The sequence below is a fragment of the Crassostrea angulata genome, chromosome 10 (assembly GCF_025612915.1).
Source record: "Crassostrea angulata isolate pt1a10 chromosome 10, ASM2561291v2, whole genome shotgun sequence".
Lineage (NCBI taxonomy): Eukaryota > Metazoa > Mollusca > Bivalvia > Ostreida > Ostreidae > Magallana > Magallana angulata.
In genome coordinates, this window is record NC_069120.1 from 51,678,401 (window position 1) to 51,700,996 (window position 22,596).

General features: G+C 32.1%; 2 protein-coding genes and 1 pseudogene across 2 annotated transcripts; 1 reads left to right on the forward strand and 2 right to left on the reverse strand.

Annotated features, from left to right (window-relative positions):
• Positions 1-1,658: 1,658 nt before the first annotated feature.
• On the reverse strand, positions 1,659-3,493 carry LOC128164816 (heat shock 70 kDa protein 12A-like). Its single transcript, XM_052828832.1, has one exon. The coding sequence runs from the start codon at positions 3,052-3,054 to the stop codon at positions 2,023-2,025; it is 1,032 nt and encodes a 343-aa protein (XP_052684792.1). The 5' UTR covers positions 3,055-3,493; the 3' UTR covers positions 1,659-2,022.
• LOC128164815 (heat shock 70 kDa protein 12A-like) lies at positions 3,490-14,861 on the reverse strand. The gene is made up of 5 exons (XM_052828831.1): positions 14,553-14,861; positions 14,173-14,439; positions 13,578-13,743; positions 8,806-9,338; positions 3,490-4,573 (listed from the first exon to the last, which is right to left on the reverse strand). The coding sequence occupies exons 1-5, from the start codon at positions 14,571-14,573 to the stop codon at positions 4,028-4,030; spliced, it is 1,533 nt and encodes a 510-aa protein (XP_052684791.1). The 5' UTR covers positions 14,574-14,861; the 3' UTR covers positions 3,490-4,027.
• An 891-nt stretch (positions 14,862-15,752) lies between these two features.
• On the forward strand, positions 15,753-18,666 carry LOC128165260 (heat shock 70 kDa protein 12A-like; annotated as a pseudogene).
• Positions 18,667-22,596: the final 3,930 nt, after the last annotated feature.

The window sequence follows — 22,596 nt, forward strand, 5'->3', positions numbered from 1 at the left end:
GTAAAAACGTAACTCAAGGAAGATAATTTTTTAATAAGTAAGGTTTTCGTCTATATAGAATTTATCAGTCGTATTTTGTCTATAGGTCTTGGTATTATAATTAATTTTGTAGACGCTAAAGTAAATAATATTTTTATTATGATATAATAGATCTATTTTTTTTTATAAGCTCTTACAAAATTGTAGGACATCCCTTTATGAGAAACTTCTGATACTTTTTGCTTTATCACCGTTTTTAATAGAGAAGAATATGTATCTCATTTTACTTTATACGATCAAATGTAGGAAAAGTGGGCAAAGAGCACCATAGTGCCATCTAAGAACCACGTTCAAGGCAAACAATATACTTGGAACGATCCTCTTTGACATGAAAAGCAATTAAGATCCGATAATAGCTATAAAAGTTTCAGCTTGTTTTTACCAACCATGTGAAAAATGTCCTTATCAATATCGTAAGTTTAAAAAAAACACAAATAAATTAATACTAGGTTAAATTGCAGAGTGAAAAATCAATGTAAACATGGCATAAACGTGACAATATTTTGGAAGACGCTTGCTATATTTTTCCATAACAGAAGGATTCGTTGGTCACTTAGATCATTGCCTTTGGTCATTATCCGTGAGGTATTTGGTAATATACAACACAAAAAATGACATTATAGGTAATTCTACTACAGTCATTGCCGAGATCAAAGAGATGCCGCGGACATTATTCTCCAATATACCACGCACGTCATCAGTAAATTATCAGATCAGAAATACCTATTTGTCTCGTACTGATCATGAAAGTACAACTTCAAACCGCAAAAAGTTTTAAAACCATGTCAATTTTACGTGTTAGTTCCAGTCAAAACGATGTGTATTGCCTCAAATGTTTATTTTAAAGATATCAATGTGGCTGTTCCTAGGACCTCCCTAGCACATTTTAACTGCGTGTTTTCACATAAAATATATAACGTGTAGTAGTAATAATCGTATTAACTTAAAATATTAGGAATATAACTTAAAGATATTTTATAAATAATTGAAGAGTATTAAAAAGCCCAAGAAAAAATTCTGTCGTCCGCATGTGATTCCTTTGATCGATACACACGTAAATATTACTAATATAACCGCTGGGGTTACACGGAACAGCCGTCAAAATGACCTAGATCGTCTCTCTATAGGAGAAACGATCTTTAGAAATACTGGGCTGTTAGTAGAATAGAAATAAAGTTCTTGTTTTCGTGAATGTTGCAGGCTAACGTCTCGACTTTTATATTTCAAAACAGCATTTCTCAACCTCGGAGGTTATTCTGCAACATTCATGATAACTTGTACTTTATTTCTTAAATCGACACGACATCTGCTTATTATTATCCAAATTTCTTAATTGTAGGTATTCCATAATGTCACAAAAATGCCCGGATGGAGCAATGAGCTGATCGAGTTCTTAATTGAGACACTCTGATAAAAACAATTTTTATTTATAATGATAGATGCAATGCATATTTCCAAATACACCAATTATAATGGTTACTTTAAAGATATAAATAATTCACATAAAACATTAATATGATAATCAAATTAACCAAATAAAATTGTCGATGCTTTGACAATTATTTTAGTCATTTGTAATAAATAATTTAGATTTATGAAAGTAAATAACCAATCTTCACTTAAATTTTGACACATAAATTTAACATGGAATAAATATAATTATGATTAGTCGATTACACCTAATAAATATCCTTTATTGTAAATTTTTACATGATTACAGAATACCAGCTACTTTATACAATCCGTAACATAGCATTGCTTACGTAACAATTGATTTACACACAATGTTTTTCATAATAACTGGTAATTATAGTTCCATTCATTAATTTGCATGATAACGATGTACATGGGAACAATAGAGGTTTAAATTCAGTCACCAGTTAAACTAAGACAATTGATTGACGTCATAAAGTTTTAAAACAATATTATATTTATTTAATAAAAATCTATCTATTACATAACTTTAAAAAGTTCGAAATCACATCACAGGAACTCAAAAGATGCATCCACGCTTTCACCAGTATGAGTAGTAGCCGTGACTTTTATTTCTGTTCCGGCAATTTCCATTCTTGTTTTGACAAAAATTCTTTCCGGCCATTTTCTTTCGTCGTTTTTACATTCTATTATTATTTTTCCGAGTAGTTCACACCCACTTTCATCAACATACATAGGTGCTTCCTTTTTTGAAATGAAGACATTTACATTGATAAGTTCATCGCGCAAATGCTTTCTATATTCATCGACAAACGAATAGGTTGTAGTTTCTTCTACTGCTTCAGCAAGCGATACTTGTTGGCCAATGGTATAAAACTTTGAAAAGATATCCATGCAGAAAACTTTTCTTTCTATAATTTCTCTCTTTTCTAGTGGATGTATAGAAATATCGAATGGAACCCCAGTCTCGTGTCCGTATGTATATCGACATGTTCGGGAAAAAATGATTTTAGGATCGTGTCCAAAAAGAACTGCCCCCTTGGCAACAGCCAAACCAGCTTCCATTGGAATGATAAACTTTTTGCCCGGGAAAGCTTTTTTAACGGCAGAATTAACAAACATACTTTCCGAAAATCCACCAACCATGACAACCCCAACCAAATCACGGCAAATGTCTGCATTGAAAATATCTTCAATGTGAGAAATTATATCATTCATCGAACTCTCGAAAAAAGATGCAAATAGGGAATTGTCGATATTTAGCTTGTCTCCACTGAATGATAATGCTTTATTTCGTTCTAATGTTTTGAATTTTTCTTCAAATTCTTCGCCGCTTCTTTCTGACAAAATATCCACTAAAGCTGGAGGAATCTTCAGGACAACTCTTTTCATCGAATCTTTGTTGAACGTCCTCTTCTTTAGCTCAAATCCTCGCAAAAATTCCAGGAATTCTGACCTGCCTTCATTTTTAAAGTGTTTCATATTTTCTGATCCAATAACCTGATGTAATAATTTTAGAAAACTTTCATCTACTTTAGTTCCACCCCATCTTCCGCCGCAAACCTTGTAAATAGTGTTCATTTTGGCATCGTTGGTTGTTTCTTGTACAGATATATCAACTGTTCCGCCTGTAAAACAGCATGCATAATATGATCAAAGAGGGATATAACTTTTAAATGCAATTAAATGCTATTCAATTGAAATTAGAATAAGATTAAAAATATGGAATAATTATTTTTATGTCGTTTCATGGGAATGATAATTTAATATGAACTTAATTGATAAGCGTATTCGTCTTTTCAAGCTTTTTATATAATCGAGGAACTCATGAATATGTTCACTTAGGGATGACAACTTTCGAATAGCAAAGACAAATTTAAGAAAAAAACATATACATTTGATAATAATTAAACAAAAATAACTGCGATGTCATTTATGAAAACCACAAATATAAATCCGGATCGTTTTTTTTTCTTCAAAAGTCTTCTTATTCGCAGATATATTTTTTATTGAACTTATTGCAAAAACATATGTTTAAATAAATGAAAGAGCAATGAATTATTCACAGTACTAACGTTCTTCAAAGTTATTAAATTTTCTAATGCGTGTATATGAACAAAACTTAACCCATAATTTCTTCAAGATTTAACAGTGTACGCGTACGGTTTTTTTTCTGTTTCGCTCAAATTATAACTTTGTTACCAACTTGTTTGTCTATAAACAGTCACACCAATGAGGCCATACCTTTATATCGTTTTTATAACATACATACGATCTCAGACTCAAATAACTTGAGTATTAATAAGAAGTTATAAACAAGTACTTATAAACAAATAACTAATATTATTTTCATGCCTTTGAAGAGAGGCAAACAAGCTTCGAATGCATTACAGAGTATGTGAATAAAAACATAATCTAATTTTAAGCTTTTAGAAAACAGTACTTTTGAATATGTCTTTGTATTCAACAGGCATTCTTTAAAGTAATTTTAAAATAATCAAATATGCAGACGGCCTTCATTAATCATAAAATCATGTTTTATTAAAGTGAGGAATCACAAAAAGTTAAACTTTGCTTTTGCTTTTTCTCCACTGCTGATGATTGCGGTAACTTGAATTTCAGTTCCAGCTATTTCCATTTCTATCGTACACAAAAACGTTTTAGGCCAAAGTTTTGAATTGTGTTTGCAAACAACAATAATTTCGCCCAATGTGCGACACCCCACATCATAGATAAACACAGGATTTTTTCTATTTGAAACATATACTTTAATTGTCAATGGTTGTTCCCGCTGATCAGCTCTCCTTTTGTCACGGAAGTCATAATCAGAGGAAAAAGATCGTTTCTGACCAAGAAAGACTTTTTCTCCCTTTTCAAAAAAGTTCTGAAAAATGTTTTTGCAAAATCGCTCGCTGTTTATCAAGGTTAAATTGCTAAATGGGTGTTTGTCTTTATTGAATGGTAAACAAATATCATCTCCATATGTATAGCGACACACACGTGAGCAAATAACATCTGGATCGTGACCAAAAAGAACCGCGCCTTTGGCAACAGCAAGACCAGCTTCAATAGGTACGATAATTCGTTTTCCAGGAAAAGTCGTCGCTTGAGAACCATAATGTTCTATGTGCCATTTTTGAAAAAAATTAGTTCTATACATCACTGTTATCCTTACAATCAGCTCTTTCTTAACACAATACAAAGTTATGGAGAAAATGATCAAATACAAATGTATAAACAATTCTTTTCTGTTCTATCTCCAAAACCCTTAAATTGATCAGAACCAAAATGTTCTATGTCCATTGACCAATGGCATTGTGTCTTGACCACATGTGGCTATGTGTTTTCAATGCAGATGGACGACAACAAGATTGGGTCAGTATAATTCTATTATTTTTAATGTTTTTTTCATTGTTTATCATAATTCTTATAATATTATGACACAGGAGGAGTATCAGCGTTAAATAATATTCACATAATGTTCATAATATCAATAAAAAGCAGTATTAACAGGCAACAAACTTCCAAATGGAGATAGAACATTCTGATTTTAAACATATTTATCTTTTGTTAGAAATTAGAACATTAAACCAATATTGTGATGCTTTTTCATTTTAATTGATTTGAAGCAAATGTGGGATTTTTAAACAATTTCTGATATAACTTAATAAATTTATGTATTTCTGTTATAGGTTTAAGTTGACGGAACTCCCAGACAACATATTAGTGTCTATTTTCAAATTATTTGATCTACAATTTTTACTCCAAGTAGTCAATAGAACATGTAAGCGGCTACATTCACTTATTGAAGAGAATTCAATACTGTGGCGTTTCTTTGAATTTGACATAGAACTTGCTGTAAAATCATCGGATCTTGAAAGAATTTTGCAACATTCGAGCTGCTTCAGAAGATTTTTATTACCACGCTCCAATTTTGAAATCCAGATTCCAAACACAATTATTGAGGGTTCCTTGGAGAGGTGTAGGTACTTATATTGGTTGGATCTATCTGACAGTACAATTACTTCGCTCTCATTCCTTCGGAAGACCCCAGAACTAGAGGTGTTAGACTTAACAGGCTGCAAACTTCTGCATGACAGTGAATTTCTTGAAATTCATAACTGCACAAAATTGGACCACCTATTCTTATCATTTACAAATATAACGCCATATACATTTGTTGCAGTAGCATCAAAACAGAATCTGATTACTCTGGATGGGTGTGGAATAGAGTTGAATGTGTCACAGTGTAAAAGGATTCTAAAAGAAAATTGCAGACATCTTCAGTACTTTTCTTTATCTCTAGCTGCTTCAGTTAACCATTATTTGTTTGGAAGCGAGATTACATCAGTTTTTTGTGACTGTCAATTTAACATTTACAAAATATGAATGTTGAAGAAGCTTTGATGTTGCTTGATCGCTTATGTGAAAATGACAACTCAAGCAATCAGACCTACGAAGTTGACCCTGTCATAGCTTTGTCTTCTGATGCCACATTATCTCTAAGCAACTTGAATTCAAATCCAGATAAGCAAACAAAAGATTTTAATTCTGATAGTCACATTGAAAGTACTATTGATAGCAACAACAATTCGTTTAACATCGAGGAGCCTGAAAACTTATTTGAAAGTCTTGAGGAAGAAAGCTTTATTGAAGATCCCAACGATCCAGACTTTAACATAAATGAGGAGAATGGCGATTCATCAGATGGAGAGGCCAATAATTTGGATGCATTTGAGGCGTCAACAGCCACTGAGGAAGAATTTGAGGCGTCAACAGCCACTGAGGAAGAAAGCCTTTCAGAAAATGTTCAGTCAGAAGACACCACTAGGGATGATACTGAAGAAAATACTCTAATTGGTGATAGCAGTTCAGGAGAGGATATAGGTGCAAGAAAAAGCAGAAAGCGGACACGAAACGAAGATCAATGGAAAAAAAAATATAAGAAAGAGACAACGTCAATCAGGGAAAGAATACAAGGACTCAAAAGGAAATATCCAGCGAAAAAGAGAAATAAAGAACAGAAAAGATTGTAATGGAAAATGTAAATTTCGATGTAGCTTAAACATTACATCCGAGGAAAGGGATGTTATATTCACCAAGTTTTGGAATTTATCAGATGATGGAAAGAATGCATTTTATGCCAAAACAACAGAGCGGACGGTGAAAGAACGTGTGAGAACTACAGCTGCTAAATCGAGACGCAAATACTCATATAGATACTTCTTTGTAAAGGGGGAGGAAAAAGTTAGAGTTTGTAAGGAATTTTACTTAAGTTCCATTGACATAAGTCAAAGAAGAATTGAGTGGTTTCATGACAAGGCAGCTAGAAATGAGTTCACAGACAAAAGAGGTAAACACACAAAATCACGAACTACAGATGATGCACGGACTTTTATAAGAGAGCATATTGAGTCCTTCCCTAGGATGCCATCTCATTACTGTAGAGCATCCTCTTCAAAGGAATACCTTGCTTCGGATATTAATTTGTCTAAAATGTATAATCTATACGTTGAGAAGTGTGCTGAGAATGATGTTGTACCTGTGAAGTCTCACATGTATCGCAATATCTTTAATACAGAATTTAACCTAGGCTTCCATGTACCAAAAAAAGATAGGTGTGATCAGTGTATGGAGTATCAGGCGGAAACAGATGCAAACAAGGTTACAAGAACATTGCAAGAAAAGTTCGATGCGCATCAAAAAGATAAATCTGAAACACGTGAAGAACGAGAAAGTGACAGAAAATCAACTAACAAAACAGAGGCCATCCTTTGTTTTGATTTGCAAAATGTCCTGACTTGTCCGAGAGCAAATGTTTCTAATTTTTTCTACAAGCGAAAACTGAATGTTTTCAATTTAACTGCCCATTGTTCATTAGATAAAAAAGCATATAATGCAATATGGGCAGAATGCATTGCCGGTAGAGGCGCAAATGAAATTGCAAGTGCCCTCCAAGTTATCCTTAGTGCTGTCTTGAAGGACCATCCACAAGTCATCTCGATAATTCTGTGGTCTGATTCCTGTGTCCCACAGAATCGTAATTCTGTGATGTCTCTAGCCTTAAAGACCTTTATGTCCCAAAACCCTAGCATAAATAAGATAGCTCAAAAGTTCTGTACACCTGGACACTCTTCCATCCAGGAAGTTGACAACATTCACAGTCACCTGGAAAAAGGCCTCCGAATATCTGAAATTTACAGTCCTGTTTCTTTGCTACGAGTTTTAAGAAATATCAGGCCTAAGCACTCAAAGGTCATACAATTACAAAAATCCCACTTCTACAATTTTCAGAGAGTTTCATCAACTTTGAAATTTAGTAACGTGCCATACTCAAAAGTAAAGCATATCCAGTATGTATCAGGGAAGCCTTTTCATGTGCAGTTCAAAATGTCCTTTGCAGACATAGAGTTTACAGATGTTTCCATAAGAAGTCAAACTACGAGAAGCAAGGACCCATGTCCTAACATTTATCTTCCTTTCCCAAAGAATATCTCAAAGTCTCCTGTTCTTACCAAAAAAAAGAAACATGATTTCGAATCTATGTTAAGATTCATGCCCCTTCAAGACCGTGAATTCTTTGAGGTATTTTGCCATTTGAAAAGGAAGTAATAACTACCTACTTATATTTCAAGCAGAAAAACATTGAATTGTTCCTACGTAGAAATTAGTTATGATAAAATGTTGCATTTTTGAATTTCTAGCATTTTGAGTTTTGCAATTTTGCATCATTTAGATGTTCAAACTTATGTTTAATGTTGAGAAAAGTAACTCATTGTTCTGAGCATTACTATTAAAGTAGAACAAAACATTGTTGTGGTTCTTTTTCAATTATTTTTGCATCCATTTTATCCCCCCCCCCCCCGACTTTAAATAAAAAATAGAAAACTAAGCTATATAACCTAACTGCATACCATTCTCCAGTTATGAAAATATATTGGTTTCTTAAAAATAAAAGTATTATTTATTAATTAGTCACTTTTTATTTTCATATAATATGGTGTATCTCCAAATGTATTTTTTATTTTGATATAATACATAAAACCAATTTGTGCTATTTCCAAATACAATATAACTATCAATAGATATGCAAAAAGGTTATGTAACAGTGTTCTATCTCCAAATGAACAACGTCGAATTTGATATTTTTGGAACCCTTACAGCCAACTACAGTGTCTATTTTAACCGAAATAACTCTTACAAATATAAATGTTAAAGTTTTAATTCAATTGGACATATGCATTAAAAGATATAGGGTCTCAAACTTTGAGTTCAATTTTCTCAAAATTAACTTTTTGGTGATAGAACAATATGGTTCTCATGCGACGAAGTGTCTTTAATGCTGGCTATTATTAGACGACTATCTGCATAACCTCCAACAACAACTATTCCCAGCAAATCTTTACAAACTGGGTCTTCCAATACACTTCGTAGATGAAATATTATATCTTGTATTGAATTTCTAAAAAAGGATCTGAACAAACTTGCATCAAAGCTTATTTTATCCTGCAAGCTAAATATTGAGTTTGCAAAGGGAGAATTGACAATGATCTCTGAAATGTCGCATCCGGTGTGTTCTTCTAAGATCTCAAACAAAGCAGTAGGCATCCTAACAGGAATCTTATTTTGAGAGTTGTAATCAATTTGCTTTTTCTTGATCTCTAGGATTCGCATCAGCTCCAGGTATTCAGACCTACTCTCATCCTTGAACTCAGTAAACACATCTGCTCCAACAAGTTTGATAAGAAATTGGGTAAATTCCTCATCAACTCTGGTGCCACCCCACCGACCCCCGCAAACATCGTAAATGAACTTCATTTTTCCTGTATCAGTAGTTTCTTGAACGCTGACGTCGACTGTTCCTCCTGAAATAAAACTCTGCAATAAAAGTTTTCAACTCCGACAGTTAACAAATTTAATGAATTTTGCCAATTACGGAGGCTAAAAATATATATTACGTATTTCACCGGTGAGCTAAAGAACTTGACAAACATTAATATTTTCTACGCTTTATTCGAGGTATGAAAATACGCGATGGTATAAGCTTCGCAACAAACAATCAAAAGCTGCTTCAAAGACAAAAATGAAAAGGTACGATTATTTGTATAATTCTTCGTGTAGTGCACATGAAAAAAATTCCGACACTTCGTGTTATTCTACAGGCATAAGTCCAGCCACGACCTAATTCTTGTGTTTTTGACAAAGACACTGCAAAATGTAGATAAACATGTATGTTCATAATTTAAAAAATACAGGTAGTATTATTACAACTTTTTTCATATCAACACCAGTAAAATACATGGGACAGTAGCCATACTAATGGTTGATTCCGACTCGGTAGTTGATAGGTATTTAACAGAAGCCGTTAAATATAACCTGGCGGTATTCTCATTAGGATTCAATTTTAAAGTTTCCTCAGAAAACAATTATGTTTTTGCATAATTACGAGAGTTGTCAAAAAATAGCGTAGACAAGTCGCGTTTTTCAGTTTATCGAAGACACAGGAAGATGAATTCTCAATTGATAGGTATTTTTAAACAAGTTGTTAAATATAATCTGGCAATATTATCATTAGGATTCAATTTTAAGCTTTCCTTGGAAAACAATTATTTGGTTGAAGAATACGTATGTTACTAAATCAGATACTAAAATGTTGATTGGTCAGGTTTTTTGTAATCTTAGCTTGTTAGATATTTAAATCGACTTGTAAGGTCGTTCTGGTATCTTGTAATTTATAGGTGCACAACTTTTAGGTGCTAAATTTTGTCATCCAAATAACAGGTCATCCTAATATGCAGATATAAAGATGATAATGTATGATTATAGCAAATAGACTCATGCATAGACAACTACGCTTCAAGTACCTCTGTCTGATGCTAGCATATTTTAAAACAGATTCCGAATAATGATAAATAACTCACATCTGACTAGACAATAAGTTTGTCAACATTTTTTAGCTAGGGTTTTTCCTCGTATGAAGTCACACGACATACAATTCACGGGTTTCACAAGTCGTGTCAAAAGGCTTTTTGTACAACCTCAGACGTTACATCGACATTTAATTTTCAAATAATTTGACCTTATTTTTCTCGTTAAAATAAAATAGATTTTAAGTTGAAGCAAAAGACATTTGAATAACAGAAGACTGCATATTTCTTTTAAAACCTATATCTATACATTAAGCAAATTTTAAAATTCTTTTCAGGCTTTTTGGTTATTGATAAAAACTATTACTAGAAAGCAGAAAACACTTGTTCCATAAACTGACAAATAGCAAATTTTATCAAGAAGTTTTTTTTAATAACTGTTGGCGTATACCTTTTTATTTAAATAATGGAACATTCTAGGTTTTCAGAACCAAATTCTTTTCTCATTAACATCTTGACAATGAATGATGTTAAAAGCCATCATTTTTCTTTTAGGTGAATAATTTTGATTAATCTAACAAAGCATTTATGTAAATCAACGTTTTAGAATCAAGTGCCAAGAAACCTTACAACAAACAGCCACATGGAAAGATAGCGAGCATATGTAAAAGAATGCGAATTCCGTGTTAGTTTGTTAGTGTATATTTCTCCTGCAATAACCTATCTGAAACACCAATAAAAACTGCATTTCACTGTTTATATATTCATCTGAATTTCTCCTTAATTATCAATATGAAGTGAATAATTGTACATGTATTTAAATTATCGCCAATGTCTATCACTGCGTTAAAGAGAAAGAGCGACCATTTTTCAATTCATCTAAATGTCAGCATAGTTACTAGAGCTGTTGAAAATTCGGATGTCAGATAATCCAAGTGTGTGAGGTTCCCCGCATCTTAAGTTTTGATCAAGTAATGATTTTTATGTCCATAAGTGATTCTCAACGGCAATAGTATGAGAAAAACACCAATGGAAATGCACACATAAATTATAATATATACGTGTTTTTAATCAAATATTTGAATTAAAAGAGCTTACCAATGCATCTACAAGATGTTTTGAATAAGTTTAGATAATACGTATATAAGTAAACAGGTGAATTGATTTCAATTACATTAATCGTGATTTGGGTATTTTATGAATATTAAAACTCAAACAGGATTACTAAAAAAAACAGTGACGATAAAACCCATATACATTAGGAAATGCTCAGTCCATGTAAACATTTATTAAGAGGTGAAGTGTTAGGAAATGAAAGCTTACATATTTGCAAAAACACTCATTGAATTTGAATGTAGAGGGTACATTACGAACATTTCAATTGAAATATCTCAACCCACGATCAATTTGGAGCTTTGGTGTTATTTAATGCACAAAATAAATCGTTGTTTACTATTTAAGAAAGAGTGCCCGGGAACACAGCACCAGGAAGGCGCCGTACCCTCTTCTGTGTTAGCTGCACGCTTGTTTGATATGTATGTAAAGTAGGACAAATTACTATATCTGTGCAAGATGTTTTGTAAATTGGATATTGTGACAATACATAAAAATATTATTTCTTTTGTTCATGTACTTAAAAGGCATGCAGTTTTAATTTTACAATAAAAAAGCAACCAATCACAACTATATTTACCGGCATAGGAACCCGATTTAAAAATCTATCCAAAATTATATAGCGACCAAATACATTCATGAAAGCTTGTCAGCATTAACCGCATTCTTAGTGTGCCCATAATGCATTTTTGACCGTCCGAAAGCAAATCTGAAATATACTAACTGTAATATATGATAGCAATGGTTCCTTTGTAGCTGATTTTTTTTTCATCTTTTTCCTTATAAGCTGATTCAAGATAATAAGATTCACAACTAGCATTGTGTTTTCTAAGTGATTAGTATTGATTTTTAGTCACATTAACATGTTTTAACCAATAATTGTCTTATAAGTAAGATACTGCAATTATTCAATGGTAATGACACACGTTAATTTTGAAAAAAAAATATCGCTATAGAATATTTAGCAGCAGTATCTTTTGTAATACTTTCATGTTAAATACTGAAATCTGATTGGTTTAGACGCAGTTCATTATCCGTTCTATTACCCTCAGCGTTAGCAACGCACTTAGCAACGGGTAACATTACAAATTGTTACATGCGCGAAAATTATGCGCGCACGGTTCGCCGTATAATGTATAATTCACGTTATTCCTATGTAAAAGCAGTTAAGTTTTCTGTAAAATTAAGACATTCAGTATAACAAAATAAATAGTGCCTGTTTGGGTGGGTAACAGTTGATTTACTCGAAAACCATTGTCAACCTCCGCTTCGCGTCGGTTGACAATGGTTTTCTCGGGGTGTCAATTTCAACTGTTACCCTCCCAAACAGGCACTATTTATATAGTGTTACATTTTTAAAATGACACCGACTATAACATACATGTTGATGTTCATCAAAAATCAAGAGAAAAGTTACCTTTACTATAAAACTAACATTTTTCAACTGTGACCATACCTTAGATATGACTTGTCAACATTCAACTAGGAAGCATGTGAAACATTTGCCATTGTTTTGACAAAAATAGGAAGATTTCTAAATACCTTTAGTGGCATTATATGTTCAAAGGTAGAACGATATTTAACAGCAATCACCAAGATTTGACATTTTAGCACAAATCGGTTTCCTGATACTATTCCAACTACCTCAAAAATGGATGATTCAAGTACATTGATACATTGTAAACTGATTTCAGTAAACTTTTTTTTTGTTTAGTTGTTAAGGGGGTCTGCTATTTGATGAAAAATGGAAATTCTGCAATCCAATCAGATACTATTGAATTTAGATAAGATGAAAATAAATTATTTAAACAGTTTTATAGCAAGCATTTTCCTACTTATGTAGGTAGTGACAACTTAAATGCTTAATTACTAATGTTTGTCTTTAAAAAATCTCTCTTAAAATGGAATAAAGCCTGTGTTGAAATTTAGATTGATATTCACAAAATTCACTACTTTAGTTACTATAATGTTAATAATACTTTATACAATGCTTCCGAATTTAAAGAAATAAAATTGTTTGCGAATGAATTGGTCCTTAACAAAAGACCCGAAATGTTATTATCTTTCTTGATAATCAGTGGTCACCAAGACACGTTATATATGAAAGTAAAGTCAATGACTCACCCCCTAGGTCGATGACCATGAATTTCTTCCCTCGTTCAAACGTTTTAAGCACCAGCTCCTGGTGTTCTCCCCCACTCTCAAATCTATCAATCGGAAGTAGGCGGCAGTACAGGGCGGCAGCTTCCGGTTCATATGCAAGCATTAGCTGATCGTCGTGAATTCCGGCCTAAATAACGCAATATTTTGTAAATTTTTGTCGATATATTTATTTTGAATGTCATTATTTACTTGTTTTTAAAACATTATTTTTTTCCTATCGTATTTTTTTTAAATTATTTTTATTGAAAATGATAATTTACACCAAATATCATTAACGTAAACTAATACTGTTGAATGCCTTTGACGAAATACGTGTTTAATCATATCAATGGAATCAATGCTCACTTATTAAATGCTTAGGACAGTATAATTTGATTTGAATCTTTAGTATTCAGTGCGTCTTTTTTTGTACTGTCTAAATCACAATTAAAACAACTTAAGATCGATTGACCGAATAGACTATTAAACACCATATATTTTTCGTTTGATACGTTGCTTTAATTTTAACTGCAAAATCAAGGAAAAATAAATAATGTGACTTAGTGAAGATGTATACCTCTTTTGCCGCTTCTCTTGTGAACTGTTTAGCAGAGTCAGTCCAAATAGCGGGAACTGTCAATACCCAAAAAATACCGTCAGCTGTCACTGCTTCTAGAATGTTCTTATCGTATAACTGGCGCAATAAATGTTCTTTAAGATATCGAATGGCGTGTGCTATGATGGTCATAAAGGGCATCTTTTTACCATCTATGTCGTCAATCTCCATATCTCGCTCTAGTTTAGAAAATAGATGATCACTTCCTGTTTGATCTTTAGATATGTCCTAATAACAAACAGAGGAAATTAGACAATTTAACAAAAAAAAAAAATAGCATAAACTTAAAACCAAAGCCTTATTGATATTATTAGGAGGATCTTTTAAAGTAATTGCAATACCAGTGCATTCATAAGTTTCATCTTGAAGCGACTGAAGTAGTACCACTCTTGGTGTTCTTCTGCTTCAGACAGCTCTGCATATTTATCTTCCGCGTCATAACCAAAGCTGTGAAACGTCTGGTCAGGTTTTAACAAAACAGTTGTCGGTGCTTTGTATGATATTCCACCAGACTGTGCAGATGACCAGTGGTTGGTGTGGATCTTCAAAGGATTTGTTTGGAAATCATCGCGAAACGAAAAGGCGTACCCAGAGTAGGTCGACCCAAAATCAATGGCGGCAACAACTATTTTCTCCCTCTTCTGCTCGCCACCTTTTTTTTATGGGAAACATAGAGTAATCGTAGATGAATGGTAATTGAATTAAATTTCAATTCAATTATCTTATTTACAAACAAACAAAAATAAAAAGAAGAAAACATTTTTAACAGTAACATTTCGGTAATGAAAAGTTGTCTATTTACCTTTTTTTGGATTTGTTTTTTCTTGTGCCATTTCTCACACCGATTCTAAACACTGTATCTAGTGCTGTGGTGCTTCTATATGACAAAGATCTTTTATCCTGCACAAACAGTAAAAAAAATCTCGTAACATTATTGAAAATAATTTCAACGCAATATATAAATGAATGAGACTTAACTTTGGCAAATTCTCAAAAGGATATATTCAGAGTTAAATTTATTCATCGTGCTTTCTTTCAAGTCATAAATCATGTTTAAACCTAGCGTTTTCTTTTAAACTTCCTTATTGAGTAAAAACAAGGTCAATCAAAATGGCTGGCGGAACGAGCTCTTTGGACGGGAAGCTTCTTGTTGCTGCCATAGACATTCCGACAGCATTTCAAAAGTATTTTCTTATAAGTAAATTATAGTTATTAACTTACCTTTTTTAGGATTCTGTTTTTCGTGAGCCATTATCTGTTTTCTAACACTGTTTTTAGTAGTTAGATTATTAAAATAACGAAAACTCGTGTGTGCTAAACCGTTTGTCAGAAAACATACTTGTTAGTTTAAAGCGCAGTTATCAGTTTAAATAACAACAAATCAAATTAGAAGATCTCTGGAAAATTGTCAAGTGAACAGATACATTTCAGAAATTGCGTTTGAGTTTAATCTATCATTTGTGGCTTATTTGCAATTCATAAAACATGTTTAAACCTAGCGATTTCTTTTAAACTTCCTTATTGAGTAAAAACAAGGTAATTCAAAATGGCTGGCGGAACGAGCTCTTTGGACGGGAAGCTTCTTGTTGCTGCCATAGACTTTGGGACAGCATATAGTGGTTATGCCTTTTCTTTTCGAAGTGATTATCGACTTGATCCCTTAAAAATTGAAGTAAACCACTGGACCGGAAATGGATCCCAAACGATGTCACCAAAGGCTCCTTCATCCGTTCTCTTGAATCCTGACAAAACCTTCAAATCGTTTGGGTACATGGCAGAAGAAGAATATTCAAGTTTGGTCGAAAATGGACAGCACCAAGACTGGTACTTCTTTACAAAGATTAAAATGAGACTGCTTTATAAGGAGGTATATATTATAGGAGATAAGAATCTGTTTTGGAAAAACATTTGTAGGTACTTTGTATTAATTTACTGCAGCGTAGTGTTTAATCGTTTTATTTAATTTAAAACAGAAAATTTCTCGAACAGACACTTTAGAAGATGAATGCAGTAAACCGATATTGGGGCTAACCATTCTCAGTATGATAATTCGTTATCTTAAGGATGATTTATTTAAAAGATTGGAACAAAGAGGAATGCCTCTGAGAGCTCAAGACATCCTATGGGTGCTAACGGTTCCAGCTATCTGGTCAGATGCTGCCAAACAGTTTACTAAAGAGGCAACAGAAGAGGTGTATATAGTTTTAGTAATAAAAATGCTTATAATTTTGATTTACTCAACCTTGGTAATTGCAATAAAAAAAATGTATCTTTTTGTAGGCGGGAATAAAATCAGATGATATCATGCTGGTATATGAACCGGAGGCTGCAGCACTGTATTGCCGATTTCAAAAATGCAAAATATTTCCAATGCAAAAAACGACAGCAATCTATCGAAAAAGAAAGAAATGTTAGTGTTTGATATGGGAGGTAAGGGACCTATTACTTTAACATTTTAGTGACAGCATTAATCTAATTGTGATAACAATGTCAAATTGTACAAATTTATGCAAATTAAGTCATTACAAATATGCTAACTTTGCTACTTATTAGATTAATGTTAGATATAATGATTTTTTTCTTATTACAAAAAACTTAAACTATTGATATTTAATAGAAAATAAAAGTTGCTCCTATTTATGGACTGTGGTTTAGAAGGCATAACGTTTCCGACTTTTACATATTAAACATAAAATTAATATTATTGAATACCTTTGCAATCTGTTTATACCAGCCGATTTCAATGTTTTTTTTTTACTGTTATGTAAAGGGGGAACAACAGACATCAGCATTATCGAGATCATAAGTGAGAAAGAAATTCACGTCGTAGAAAGAGCTTGTGGAGGAGCGTTTGGTGGAGTCTTTATTAACGAAAAATTCATTCAGTGGCTGGAGGACGTTTTTGGAAAAGATATGATAAAGGAATTCAAAATGAAGCATCGGTCTGATTTTATGCTACTCATTGAAAACTTTGAAACCAAAAAACGTTTAATAAAACCTGATGATGATACTCCCATATACTTCCAGATCCCGCTATCCCTTAAAACTAGATCAGAAAAGGTTTGGGGATACTCTTTGGAGGAACATTTTGACAAAATGAGTATATCTAGTGTACAGGTTAAGAAACGTGGAAAACTGTTCATCAAGTCTTCATTTATACTGAATAATTTTTTTTCCGTATTGCCAAAGATGTTTTTGAAGAACTTCGGAAAGCTCTCTCAAAACATGGAGATATCGACTGTGTGTTGGCTGTAGGAGGTTTAGCTCAGTCTCCTGCCGTCGTCTCTGAGATCCGGAAATACGTCAGAGACATACCTGTGTATGTTCCGGTCGATTCGTCCTTAGCAGTAGTTAGTGGGGCGGTGTTGTATGGACATGAGAATAATATCATTAAGGCAAGAGTTTTTCCTTATTCTTATGGTATTCAAACGATGAGACCGTTTATTGATGGAAAAGATGATGAAACGAAAAAGGTTGTCCAAGAAGGAAAAACATGGTGTAAACACAATTTTAGAGCCCTTTACAAAGCTGGAGATCTTGTGAAACTAGGTGACGTGTCTTCATATAATTGAAAAGAGTCGTTTGAAGATGAAAACAGAAATCATAAGCGATTTAAACCAATACGTTGCGTTCTCTTTACGTCGAAGGAGAAAGATGTAAGATATGTCACCGACGAAGGATGCAAGGAACACGGTACAATTGACATTGACGTCACAGAAGGTGGATTTCCGGTTCATTACGAATGTACTGTTGAACTTAAGTTTGCTGGAACCAAAATTATTGCTCGTTTAAAAGACGAGAAAGGGACCGAAACCATCAGGCTAGAATTTATGACTTAAAAATATATCCTTTCTGTTTATGTTTGATTGTATCTGTATTTCCATGACTGGACTTATCGTAACATTATGAGTATAAGTCGGGAAATAACAATAAAGACAAATTGTTCTATTAGTTTCTTACATTTAACAACCTGTTCTGGAGGGTTTATTTTACTATACATCACTGTTAAATTAAATCATATTAAAGGACTACAGAACCATTTTATATACATTTATATTGTGAGTAATTTGTATGTAATCGTTTTAAACAATTAAATTTGGTATCATCTTATACTAAAATCATAAAGATAAAAGGACACTTCATAGCCTTATTAAGGAAGCTTTTTCATTTTATACTGTTTAATACATCTTTTTAAGATTTATTATAAGAGCACGTCAAACAACTTTATGGAGCAATAAACTGTGTATGTAAAAAAAATATTTAAACAGAAATAACCCAGTTTTGATCATCTTCTGTATATCAAATATCATTCTTACTTTTTCTGTAAATTTCTTGAATCTTTCTTATGTTTTTCAAATCATAAATTACAACTCATCTTTTTAGTCTTGAAATATGAGTTTGCAAACTTCTGTCCCATTTCCATGAGTTCTTTGTATATCATCTCAGTGAACACTCTTCGTGTATATTTTGAATTAAAAGTTTTATAATAATCTTAACTTTGCTATATATCTATATGTCTCCCTATTATTGAATTTAAAAAATCAAGCATGTTCGATATAAAAAAGGAATTAAATTTTTATTTCCTTTCTTTGTCTTAAAATTTTACGAAAGAAGGCATATTATCGAATCTTAAGTAAATAATATATATACAAAAATTTCTTTAGGAAATATATATATATATATATATATATATATATATATATATATATATATATATATATATTTAATTTTACTAAAACTAACACTCTATCACTTTTTTATATACTTTCAGGTTGAAAGTGTGACTTGAATTTTATATTGATACTACAATTTATAAAAAAAAATCTAATCTGTTTAATATATGACATTATAAATATCATTATAAGTTAGTAAATTATAAGTGAGATGGTATTCATTAGTCATATTCTGAAATAAGAGTCAATAAACAGAGTTAATAATTTAATTACTTTCTTAAAATCTTGCACGAGTGGTTTTGTTTGAGAATGTGAATTATGTTCGTTGATCTTCAGCACTTCTGATTAAAAAAGTCTCGTCAAAATTTCCTACACTACTTTGCCGCATTAAGTAATCCTAGTTACATTGTAAACTAAGGTAACAATTTCAAATCTAAGGTGTATAAAAGAATTGGAGTGAAAAAAAATGTTTTATTACCGAACATCTTAAAGCTTAATATAATTATTTGTGCTAATCACACGTCTTATATTCAGTGAGTTATAAATCTGACCCATTCTGTTCATAACCAAACAGTCTCAAATAGACTTGAAGTATAATAATAATTTTAAATTGCAGTATTTTAGGTTTAGGTAAGAATGTTTTTTTTAATTGGTTTATCAATAATTCTACTACAGTTATTACCGAGATCAAAGAAATACCACGGAATACCGCTTGTAAATAGTCACCGATGTGTCGTATCCATATCATTGTCTTTGTTTCTTAAGCCTAATCTTAAAATTTTGCTCCTCTCATTTGATCCGCTATTTTGACTCATGGTTCAAGGTGTAAACAACAAGATCAGAATTATTGCACATTTTTGTTATAGAATGTATCACTGATGTTCTAAAGAAAATTATTTTCTTTCTTTTCCTATATCCTTCCCGAGTCCATGGATTATGGTTGGTGTTACTTTTAACATTTCTGATACAGTGCCGATCAACTTATTTCACAGATATTCAATTATCAAACGGGAGTTTCCTCACTTTTTAGACAAATGTCATCTCCATTCATTCCGTGACGGAGATGAAGCCAAAAATACAGGTGATAAGAAAAGCCTTAGTAAGTAATAAGTAAAACCTTTATTCTCAATGCATAAATCTATATTGTAATATATACATGCTAATAATAATTTCTCTTTATTGTATCCGTCACTTGAGAAAAACCTTCTTTTGTGTTTAGGGATTTTTGGCACCTACAGGCCACGTATGTGTTAATCGTCAATCTAAATACGAGGGTCAATAAACAAAAACGAAGACAATGTGGCTGTCTATTATATATTTTTCGTAACAGTCATAACTAACAGATTAATTTATGCAACTATACTTATATTATTGATACACGAACTTTTATTCTATTTGATGGAAAGGTATTTTGTTAACCAATTTTAAATTCAACTTGTTTTGTCACCACGACGCACGGTAACATTGAAAACATGACGTCAAGATTACGAACCGACAGTCATTATCCAATCTTTGTATCACCCTGAGTCTTCTGTGCTTTTCACCATATAATTTAAATCGGTACTATATCACTTGACATCTAATTTGTTCACATTTGTTCGAAAATCACAAGTTTATCGCATGTTTCTTCTTTAACAGTAATAAATAATCAGATGACGATGTTTATTTTTTGATGAAATACTTGCAGATATTCTAATTTCTGGCGTACTGTTTATGTTCAAAATACATTTATCATAATCCCGAGAAAAATGTGTTATAGTTAAACACAAGTGTGCAAATGATTTTTAATTGGTTTTTTCACCAGTGATCATTTTCAAAGTTTTCATCGGCTTTTTCCCGAGTTAGATCAATAATGTATAAACGTGACATCCAACTACGTCAATGAGTTTAGTAAATTTTAAAGAGGATAGCATGTCTTTAGTTACTGATATATGTTCAACAAATTAATAAAGCCCGTCATTATTTGGTACATAGAATATCATGTTTAATTTTACGTTTCAATATTAGATGGTTTTAAGCCCAATTTATGCAGATATTACTTTCAACATAATATGGTTTATTGTTGACAGAACACTAAGTCTGGCCGTGCGCCGTGACCTCATTTTTGCAGAATTAGATTCTAAGTATTTCTTAGAAATAAAGGAATATATGAACTCTTTTTGATTTCAAACTGTTTAAAACAACTGCTAAATTATGTCTACTAAAGTTAGAAATAATATGACGTGTAGCTATAGCTATAGTAAAAGTCTTCGTACTTTTTCATTGACCCTCGTAAGCTTATGAGAAAAGAACTGTAATCTTAGCTAGGTAAGAATGCATTGGGTTCTTTTTTTTTTTTTTTAGATATATTCCATTGACCTAAACAAGGTTTTATTTTTATTCTATTTTTTGTGCGTATAAATGTATCAATTATTTCGACCACAAAATCATCAGTTACAATATTTGCAAATTATCTTTGATTGAACTCTTTTGGAAAAATTTTAGCAACTGCTTAGTGGGGTGTGAACGACTTGTTATGGTCATCTCTCAAACTATACGGTATCCATCAGGCAGAAATCTTTCGTACTTTCAAAATACGCTTTAAAATGCAATGCATCCGCGATAGCGATATGCAAACAGCTATGGCAATATCATAAATCCTGTATCTGCCATCACTATTAATTATTTCCCCGACTTTTGAGTCACTTGCATTGCTTCTTACGGTCAGAGGACGGCCATGTGTTGCTGCATCTTTGAAGGACTCTATTGCAGTCAGAATTGTTTTCCACCTACGAACTGTCTCATAACATTCCTTATTAGATCCGTGACTTCCACCAATTCAGTAAAGATTTGCTATACCGATTGACCGAGTTTTGTGCAAACTTATATATTAGCTCTACCTTTATAAATATTCTCAACTCGTTTCACAATTATTTTTACAACAGTGGTCAACGACTGGTTCTATCAAAATAACTATAAGTTTAAAACTATGTGAAGCCGTTTGAAAGGTATTGAAAAGAGCAATTATCATCGATAAAATTGTACAAGGCGTTATCGCTCTGTTCTACAATACACATTGCATATTGAAAAAATCCTCGTTTGTATTTTATTATGTTTTAGGATCCTTAAAATAATTTTTTTTTTCATTCTAATGTTTTTTATATGCATATACTTAAAAGGATCTTAAGATTAAGTTGAGTCCTAGGTCTTTTCACAGTTGATCATCTGAAACATGGTGTTAATTATAATAAGGCATCACCATTATAAACAAATCGATGCGTCTTTGCTCAAATTGTTCGACGTATTTTCTCTAATATTATCTCATTTAAATTTTTTTTGCAAGATAGCAGGTCAAACTAAAAAATAAGAACAAACAAACCAACATAATAATTTGCAAATATTTTAATTATATCAAAATCAACCGATTCAAATTCATAACCATAGTTCAGAATAGGAAACGAGTTTATTTTCTATTATTATAATCCAGAGTATAAATTTTATAATTGTAACAATGCATCACAAAGATTCCTTATTAATAATAACTATTCAATTAAGAGATGAGTTTAATAGCTACCCAATTCATATGAGTATATCTTATGTTGGGGTAGATTGTGCTTTATAATCGCAATGCAATTTTTTTAGAATCGTAAATTGTCCAACTAGGCTTATATAAGTTTATCTTTGATAGCTATTGATTTCATTCTTGTAATTTATTTCCTGCTAATAATTGTAG